Source organism: Coloeus monedula (assembly GCF_965178545.1).
Source record: "Coloeus monedula genome assembly, chromosome: 3".
Classification (NCBI taxonomy): Eukaryota; Metazoa; Chordata; class Aves; order Passeriformes; family Corvidae; genus Coloeus; species Coloeus monedula.
This window is the reverse complement of record NC_138783.1, coordinates 56,523,129-56,533,661: the sequence shown is the minus strand read 5'-3', so window position 1 is coordinate 56,533,661 and position 10,533 is coordinate 56,523,129. Positions and strand designations below refer to the sequence as shown.

Genomic DNA, 10,533 nt, shown 5'->3' with positions numbered 1-10,533 from the left:
CAAGTGAGTAGGGATTTCCAAGGAGAGAAGGGATTTGTAAAAGATAAGAAATTTTCCATGTCCAGTTAAGCTGTCTGCATTTTAATAGACAGGATTTACAGAACAGTATGTGTTCACTTAAGTTTTCATCATCTCCTCAACATTCTAACACTTGCAGTTGCTATTTTCCACTTTTGTGAACAAGTAAGTATTCTTTGAAAGATCATGCAGAATCATTTTAGTGGTTTGTATGATAAAATATTCAAGATGGATTTGGTGTGGAAAATATACTCTGTGGAGTTCATGAATATTTACACTTAAACCTTTGAGACTTGAAAAATTTAGAGCTGCTGTAAAATTTTCATCCGCACAAAGCCATGTAGCTTTATTTCACTGCAGCTGACAGTCATTTGTAGCACAAAATTAAAGCCTGGCATTTCTTGGTGAAAGTTTTCCACTTTCTGTGCCATACTGCAAGTCTTTCCCAAAAAGCCCTCATTCTTCATGTGCACTTGATGATACATATGGTATTGTAGTGCATGTAATTTTAGTGGGGTGATTTCATTTAAAACACTGTTTTTTGAAGTTATAGGTATGCTGGATTTCCTTTTTTCTGTCCTTTTGTCCATGTACTGGAAGATCATCCAGAAGTTCATTTTGGCAAAGATACGGAAGTATTTCTTGCAGTCAAGTTAGAGACTTTGACCATTTTTGTGCTCTCAGAGTCTTTTGTGTTGTGTACCAATGTGTGATAGCTGAGATGTGCCAAGTGCTTCCCCGATCTTCGTGCTTCCCACTTGGATTGAGACAGAGTAACTTGCTGCTGGGTGCTTTCCTGTGTTGTAAGTGAACTGTTTCTGGCTTATCCAGCTGAATTGTTGTGCTTTCCAATGTGGGTAGGTAGCAATCCTGAAGTGACTGCTGCTTCACAAATTATTAGTGTCACCCTGTATGCTGGGGTTGCCATTGAAGTAAGGAATACTGCTGGAATCCAGCAATTGAAAGGATATTGTTTTGGTTTCAGATTAAGTCAGAAAATACACTGAGCATCCTTGTGCACGCTTAAGAGAGTGGCTATAGTAGTAGTACTCCCTTTCCAAGTTACTCACCCTTTGGGTTGCAACAGAAGGGCAATCCACAGAGGTTCTTGCTCAGAGAAGCTGTCCTGGAGACAGTGAAAATGCAGTCCTGGTGTCTGTCAGCTACACAGGAAAACAAAACTGAGGAGGAGGGGGCTAGGCATCTGCCCCTCATCCTGCCCTACATGTTTCCTTTTGGAAAATAACCTCACTCCCACGCAACTTCCACCCTCTTCCTGAATCTCCTGGTCTGGAAGCTTGAGCATGCCACAGAGCTGAGGATTCAGGACCAGAAAACACCATGGAAAAGTGCTTTACCACTGGTTCAGCTTACTTGCCTATCCAGAGAACATCAGCTTCACTGACAGTCTGCAATCAGTGAAAATAACCTGGGTTACAGAAACCAGCTACATTTTTTATTAGAGTACAAAACAATATGAGGAAAATTCTCAGCTATAAGAGGGAGAGAAATTTAGAAGTGTATTAGGAAGCCATGCTAATGTCATCTGTTAGCGTTATCGAGGCAGTTTGCTAGTCATTTAGTGTCATAACAGAAAATTGGCCAGGTTGTTGGACAGTTAGACCATTCAGTAGCTCCTGTCTCAGTGTTGGTAGCATAGAAATTCTCATTTCAATAATACCTCCAGATGTTGATTAACAGCTGTTGAAGACAAGCTTTCCATAGTAATTAAAATTAAAGATTTTCAGATCAGCAAGTCTGAACAATTTGCATTCAGGAATTTCTAAAGGGCTGTCTAAGAAACTATCAAAGTTGCTGTTGATATTTTTAATAATTTTTGAGCACTGCAATTCTGCAAGACTGGAAAAGCAAATGCTGTGCCAATATTTGAAGGATGAATTTGGATGAGCCAGGTATTTAAATATGAAAAACGATAAAATATATGACTTGGAAATCAATCGGTTAAAAATTAAGGGAGAGCAATATAATACTAATCAATGTGGGTGGAGAATAAATGGGTGTTGCCAACTATTTCTCCTTTTTTTAAAATTAGGATTTGTTCAGCAAAGCAGGTGTTGCTTTTTTCTGTTAAATCCTTCAGTAAGTTTCATTTGTCATTTAGTAGTACGATATTTACCATATTGGTTTCTCTGTCATTTAGCTATACAGAACTTATCTGCAGGCTTCAAACTGGCAAATGTTAAGCAGAGAATTGTCATTCAGATGTTGCTGTGATTTGGTTATTGGTGCTGTTTTTTCTAGTGAGGTTTTGGAGATGATACAGATAAGAGTACAGTCAGTAGGGCGATACATTGCTGATGCAGAACCATTTGGACAGTTGGTTAAGATAACATTTTATTATCACCAAATACAAAGTTTACATGCCCAGGAATACACTGTAGAGAGCTTGCAATACTTATGTTTGCAGGAGAGTTATTGCAGAGGCTCTGATCTATGTATAATACATCACTGACAGCTGAGCATGAGGTCATCGTTCTCTGCAGTGGGCAGTAAAACGAAGTTGGCTGTATCACTGGACGCCTAAATAAGGGAATGCCAAGTGAAGACCTGGTGATCCTGTTCTTAGCTGCACAGCTACCGGGGAAGAGTGGTCTGAGAAGGGTACCAGCTTTGAGGCAAGAGAGGTGCCAGAAAATGCCTTTGGTCTGTAAGAGTAGAGCTGAGGTCTAGTGAAGGAGGGGGCTGTACCTTGGCCAGCCAACACATGCAAAAAACTGGGAAGCTGCACAGCGGTTTGAATGAGCAGTGTGAGCTACCAGGGCTTCTGACTTGGATGCTGGTGTGCTGATTTTGACTGGGGTAGAGTTAACTTTCTTCACAGTGGCTGGTATGGGGCTGTGTTTTGGATTTGTGCTGAACACAGGGTTGATAATACAGAGATGATTTTGTTATTGCTGAGCAGAGATTACACAAAGCCAAGGCCTTTTCTTCTTTTTGTACTGCCACACTGGTGAGGAGGCTCAGGGTGCATGGGAGGTTGGGAAGAGACACAGACAGGACAGGTGACCCAAACTGACCAAAGGGACATTCCAGACCATGTGACAGCATGCTCAGTATGTAAAGTGGGGGAAAAAGGAGGAAGAGAGGGGACATTTGGAGTTGATGGCATTTGTCTTCCCAAGTGATTGGTATATGTGGTGGGGCCCTGTCTTTATCCCAACCCAAGAGTTTTCCAGTTTTTACCCTTCGATTCACTCCCTGATCCTGCTGGTGGGGCAGTGAGTGAGTGGCTGTGTGGGGCTTGTTCGCTGGCTGGTGTTAAACCATGACAGCTGGGAAGCAACAGCTCATCTTCTGACAGCTGAGGAGCTGGAGATATATGTGCCCACAGCCTGTCCTTACTGCACTTTCATCTTACTGCACTTTTCCCATCTGCTTGGGAACCATACATCCTGAGTGTGGTCTTCATCTCCTTTTTTCCTTGGCACCGCTTACAAGGTGGAGGAGTTGGTAAGCACGTGCTGTCAAGTCTGACTGTGAGAGACAATGTCTCAGGAGAGATATTCATGAGCTGGACTTTCTCAGGCCAATAAGAACGATTAAGAAGCTGAAAAATTGGCATAATGGAAGGCTCAAGAAAACATGGTTTATTTTTATTAGGCTTGATAAAGGTGGAGACCACCTAAGTGCTGGGATGGGCAGAAATGCTTTCCTAGCAGGCTCTTCAGCTTAGCAGTCAGTGGTCCAACAAGACAGTGGCTGGAAATTGAAGCTGCGTGCAGTCAGACTAGAAGATTAATCCATTAAAATCTCCAAGCCAGTCAATCTCTCTCTCTGAAAACTACAACAATCCAACCCCTATCAGACCATCTACTGCACAATTCCAGTAAATTTCTCTCCTGCCTGTTTATCAACATTGGCTTAAATGTTTCTGCCATATTCTATTCTTTGATAATGATTGTCAGCAGGATTCTAAGCCGTGTCTCCCCACCATATCTATTATCTCACTGAGAGAACAATTGAAATTACTTTATGAATTGGCACCAGGGCATTCAGGCAGGGAGGTCCGGGTGAGCATGCATTTGACAGCTAATGATGAAGCTATGGATTATGTAGATGAGCCTGTCCAGAGCTGCACTAAGAGGGTACTTTGTACCTGCCAACACATGTTGGCCAACTGAGTGTAAGACACTTGGGAAAATGTCTTATTTTCCCTTCTCATCACTGATCTTAGTTAGTCTTTCAGACCTATTTATTTATTTTTTACTATCTCTTTTGAGTAGGTGTTTTTAACAGGAAACTACCACTTTCATGCCTTATTCATCCATTACCTTCTAGGCCAATGGAAATACCAAGGCAGATATGTAACATTTTGGGTATCTTCTCATTGCATCTCTGGTCCTGCAACAAAGGCAGACCCAAATCTCTGAATTTGAGTTTGGTCAATGAGGTCTAATTAGGCTGCAAAGGGAATAAAAACTGTGTTCCCTCACTACAGTCTTGCATCCGGAGGTTTGCATATATCTTTGTGTATTCTGCTAGACTCTCAGGTTGTGTTAAAATCTTTAGGAGAGTCCAGGGGAAGTGGGGCATAAACCTTGGGTTTTGGACAGTGGATGTTCTTAGACAGCAAACAAGCTTAGCTGCAAGGCCGTGTTTGGGAGACTGTGCACAGCCTTGTACTGTGAAGCGATTGGAACATTTTGTCTGGATTTGACTGCAGAAGTCAAATCTGGATCAGTGGTAATTAAAAGAGGGTATTTAACCAAGGCATCAAAGATGAGATACCAGAGAAGCTGTGGATTCCCTAACCCTTACAGTGTTAAAGGCCAGGTTGGATGGGGCTTTGAGCAACCTGGTCTAATGGAAGGTGTTCCTGACCATGATGGGGGAGTTGGAACTGTGTGATTTTTAAGGTCCCTTCCAACCCAAACCATTGTGTGATTCTGTGGTGATATTAAGGATAAACATGTTTAATTGGCATGTTCATTTCCTAAATAGCTGGTGGGTGGGAACTCTATGCTTTACTGACCCTGATCCTTAAAAATAGTTTGAAAATTGTGCAAGGTGCAGGGAGATTGATAGTGACATTTCAGTGTTCAGGCAGCTGGGTTGGATGGTTCAGATAAATATAGGTTAGCTAGCCTTGAAACCTGTACCATAGAGGTGAGCAGAAAAATTGTTATGGAATTCAAGAGGTAGATAAGATTGGAAATGTAATGGTTGCTAGCAAACATGGCTTTATGTAAAGGTTTTCTGGTCAAACAAACTTAATTTTGAAGATTGTGAGTTTAAAGTAACAGCACATTTGCAACCTTCTTAGCGTTTCATATAGCACGTAGTCTAGATCCTTGTGATTTCTGATTTATGTCTAAGAAAAAAAGCAAGCACACAACAAGATTAAAAACTGACTGACAGTTGTATCAGAAACGAATTAGTAGTAGGAAGCCACTTGAGTTGTAGTTTGAAGGGCTGCCTCCAGGATTAGCAAGAAGGACAGTGGTGAGAATAACTGCTTATAAAATGTGTTGTGATTGACACAAATGCTGGTCAGACAGTGAATAACTATGACAGGACTGTCATGGTGTGACTGGGATTGCTTAATTCACAGAATCTGTTTTAAAGACAATGCATTTTCACCAAGCCAAAGGCAATTATACACCTAGGAACAGGCAATGCAGAGCACATAGATAAAATGTGAGGCTTAGAAAAGACTCAAAATAGTTGTGTTAGTAATACAATAGCCAGCCAACTCCACAAACCTCCAGAACTCGGTTTTTAGAGACAAATTGATCTTAACCCAGTTTTAGCCATCTAAACGTGAAGCAGTCATGGGACACAGACACCGTATGCCCCCTCCCCCAAAATAAACCCCACGACCAAAAACCACCAGAAAATCATTGAATTCTAAAGGAGATGGGACCATTTCTTTTTCGGACAGTCTCCCTTCCTCCCTCTCTCAGCTGAATTCAGAGATTCTGCTGAATAACCTTGAAATGGCTTAAGTGAGGTGAGAGAAATTCCAGCTCCTGTATCTGTTATTTTACCTCCATGTATGGTTTTCATAAAATCAGTACAATAATATTATGTCTGGTTTCTGGTCTCTGTAATCTTAAAACACCATTTCAAGATTGAACAGGATGCAAATAAGAAACCCCAAACTGATTTAAGTATGGCATAAATGTCTTGTGATGAGATAATGCATGAGCTTAAATTGGTTCATTTATTGCAAAGATGATTGAGAGCAACTTGATTACAATGTATAAGTACTTTCAAAGGGAGAAAACACGAGGTACTGAAAGGCTCTTTACTATAGTATAGAAAGTCATAAGAAGAACCAGCTGCTAGAAGCTGAAGCCAAATTCTTATTAGAAATTAAGCAGCAATATTAGTACCACTTCAGCCACAAATAAGTTACTAGGTTCTGTAAAGAAGAAAGACAATAAAATTTTTCTGTCTGTGATACACAGGACATTAAGCAAATTTGCCAAGTTGTCTCTTTTGACCTTTAGCGTGGGAATCTACAAAATCAGAAGTGTTTTAATACAAATTTTCTGTTTCATTCAAACCTATCTGAAAAAATAATGGCATTCTTACTGCTTTCAAGGATTTTGAATCAATCCAAGAAATTTTAGATTAAATAATTTTAAAATACATGATGTCAAAGTCATTGTTCCTGCCATTATTCAGAGCGAGCAGACTTAGATGTGCAGGTGTAGTAATATTTCAGTCTGTAAGGTGATAGGAAAACCAGAGGTGTCTCAGAGGGCCTTGGGTTGCTTGGACATCAGTATTTCTAAGCATTTCTGTCATCTTCTGTGACATTGCCAGCAGAAGGTGACAATGACAGTGTAGTGCCCTTGGAAGGACATTTTAACAGTGAGAGCTAATCAAGCCTTTAAAACTCATCCTTTCTTGTAATGCAAGGCTGTTCCAGAGGTGTTTGTTTAACACATAGTGCACTGGTTATGTCCAAAAGAGATGGATAAATTAACATGCACTCCTCCCAAATCCACACATTATGCACTAGAATATTGTAGTGGAACTGCAGGTGTTGGCCCACCATCACTTCTCTCTTCATTTCTGCATCAAGTTGCATTTAATTTTTTGGGTTTTACCTACCTTTATGGTGTAGGCTGATGCTGCTCTGTTAGTCATCATTGCTTTAGGCAAAAGGTGGTCACGTAGGGTAACAAAGTGGCTGCATCACAGGGGTGAATGTACAGAGAGGAGTATTACCCAAATACTTGTATGTAGTGTCCTAGATTACTAACTGAAAGCTTTTACTTCTTTTCCCTGAGTGCTACCATATGTTGTATTACTATTTTTTTGCATTGCGTTCCTTTAGTGAACTTTTTTTTAAATTGTAGCAAGAGGAAAATGTCGTACTCTTTTCCTGAGAATAAGAATAGAATTAGCTTTTGTTTTATCTTCCACTAATTTTGGATACTTTGGTTACTGGGTTCTCTCTGTAGATTTTTTTTCATAGTCACTGACTGTATTAATTACCCATTTAGAGAAAACGGTTCCTAGATAATCTTGAGTGTGACATCTAGAGAAAGGAGTTGCAATCTCTTATTTAAACTTTGATCTCTGTGTTTCATTCTTAATATGTAAAACATCTGAAGGCAAAACAAGGAAGTCTAGGGTATACCAGCTATGCAAACATGTTTTTCCTGCTTATTTCTTGGGTGTCTAAAGAGCAGAGATTTTAGAACTCGATTTGAGAACTTAGAATTATGTTATATTTAGTAAATTCTTGATTAGTGAAAAATAATTCAAATGTTGACCATCTTGGTGGATCTTACTTTAATGCCCAGTTTTGCTTTGTTTTCTTTTCATTCTAGATAAACTTGCCTTGGAAGGAATAGTGGTGCAACGTGCTGAATGCAGACCTGCAGCTAGTGAAAATTATATGAAACTGAAAAGGTAGGAGTATTTCATGACAAATTATATGTGATATCTGACTTCAATGCTTTTATTATTGCCTTATTAGGGAAGGATGATTTTAGTATTATCATGGTCTTACACCAGGTTGACACAGAATCAGAACTGATCTTGCTTTTGGGGTGGATTTACTGTAGGGAGGGAATGAAGGCTGCTGTGGGAGTTGGATCTCCCTCTGGTTTTGTCTGGTGGGATGATGCAGACTTCTGCATCCCATCATATGCAAAGCTCTTACTTGAGCACATGTACCTTTTCATATCTGAATATATGACTGTATTCAAATGCGATTGAAGCTGAATTTCCCAAGGACTTAAGGGATTACATTGGACTGCTCAGGACACACATCTTGAGTACGAGTTTCTGTGGATCGCCCAAGTTTAATTCCACTTAACACTGTAGCGTGTTAGACAAAAAGGAACTCTGAAAAGACATTTAAAATGTCCAAAATAGGAAAGAGTGTTTGGAGAAGTGCTGGACCTGAACTGGCATGCTTCTTAGAAAAGGTAGTGACTGAAAATACCATAAGTGGCATGGAAACCACAACACACACATTTAACAGGATCATTTAATGACTTCTGAAAATTTAAGTGAATACATCTAGAATTTACCATGTGATTCATGTATCTTATGGATAATTAACTTGATGATGTTCTCTAGTAATCAGATTTGGGATTGAATTGTGCCTTATATTGAGTGCATATTTTATATATATTTTAAGCATGTGTGTTTTCATTAAATCACCCTTTTGTACTGTGAGTTTGTTGTAAATAAAGAAATTCAAAGCAGGAAATGTCATGAAGAGAATCGTCCGTGACTGGTTTTAGAATTATCAAAAGAAACACAGAAAATGCAAAGTGACGTTTTTCTCCATTGCCTGATCTGGTTTCTATGTATGATATACATTTTCACTATCTTATATTTTATTAACCATCTCTTGTCATCTAAATTGCTCCAGTATTTCCTTACTGAGTTCATTCAGTTTTGACATTTTATGTTCTAGATGTTGGCAAATCAGTACCATAAGTTTGTTCCTGTACAGTGAACTGCTTCAGTTCAGATGGAGTTCTGTGATTGCTGTCATGGTTTTTGTCATCAGTGGGAAATGGAGTACGAGGCAAATGTAATGTTAGAGAAAAGGACTCATTTCAATCTGGCAATTTTAAATATACATGAATGTAAGATGTATTTGCTTCATAACTGGTCTAATCACAGGTTTCCTGATCCCAGTGCTTTTTTGCATTTTGTACATAGTTGATCAGATAAGCTTCTTCTGGTAAGGCCACAGCAGGAGACTGAAACAGAACTGATAGCTTTAATTAAGTACTACCCAAACTTTGAATTTTTCAGCATTCTACTTTCTGTCACGCATGCATGGATGTAGCCCCTCCTGGTCTTCAATTTTGTCATGTTCTACTCCTATAGGAGCAACTGAAGTACAAACACAAAAGCAGATTTTGTCTCTTAAAAACACTGACAGGTGAAAACAATGGTACCATTGCTTTTTCCTTCCCCTAGAAAAATTGTCAGGCTGTGTATTCCTACTTTCTAACTTTAAATGTTGTTAGAAATTTTTTGCCTTCTACCAAGAAGTCAAAAAAAATAGTCTGATCTGTTGGGAATCAGCATGAGATTTAACACATCTAGCAGTCACAGTCTTAGAAAAAATTGGTTTATGTCCAGATACTGTAGCTGGTATTTGAGTAGTAGGATCTAACTTTTCACTCCCCTTACGCTCTCCCACCCTCAAAGTGCTCCAGTCTGTATTTGTGCATAAAAAAAGGTGACAGCATTCAAGAGAAAACACATACATTATAGAGTTGTGTTATATTAAAACATTTTGTTCATTTTTCTATTTACTGTTGTGCTTTATATGAGAGAGACTCTTCGAAGTGGGAATTTATAACATTGATAAAACAGCAAGTCTATTGTGTAGGCTTTAAGAGCTATAGTGCTAAGTTGAGTTGGGAAGGAAGTAAAAGATAAATGCAGTTGCTTCAAACGTTTAAGATCTAGAAAATGAAGCTGCACACTCTGAAAAGTTGTAATCACTTTTTTCTGAGAGCTGTTAGTAACCAAAAGGGATTTTATACTTCCTGGCATTAAATGCAGATACGGATCCTGTCTATTTTACCATCTGCATCTGGGTCAAGGAGATTGGCTGATGGGTGCATGGCGTGGCATTGATTTCCCTGCTGCTCTGTAGAGTTTCAGTGTGAGGACAAAGCGATGGTCTTGTGATGTGCTTCCCAGCAGTTAAGTGGGAGATAAGCCTGACATACGGGTTTAAGGATGGATGGTGAAAGTACAGAAACTGGTGGCATGTGTGAGTGAAAGTGTTAACAAATGTAGTAGTCCTGAGGGTTTTTTCCCCAAGGAGAAGCTTTTGATTTGATTACAGAAAGGGTGGAGATGGCTGATGTTCACATGTTGAATACAAGGTACAAATGTGTGTCTAGGGATAACTACTCAGGTAAAACAGAGGTTGTATGACTTTCGCTTGGTATATTCTGTTTTGCAAGTTTTGTTGTTGGGAGATTTATTTAAATTTTTTCAGTTTTCCTGAACTTCACATCCTAGGAGGGAGACAACTACCATGAAACTCCTGCT

General features: G+C 39.4%; 1 protein-coding gene across 2 annotated transcripts in view; it reads left to right on the top strand.

Annotated features, from left to right (window-relative positions):
* GTF2F2 (general transcription factor IIF subunit 2) overlaps positions 1–10,533 on the top strand; it is an 80,966-nt gene that overhangs the window by 30,875 nt on the left and 39,558 nt on the right. For both annotated transcript variants that reach the window (XM_082278393.1, XM_082278392.1), the window contains exon 6: positions 7,827–7,908. In XM_082278393.1, the coding sequence (XP_082134519.1) occupies positions 7,827–7,908 (82 nt within the window). The remainder of the gene's footprint in view (positions 1–7,826; positions 7,909–10,533) is intronic.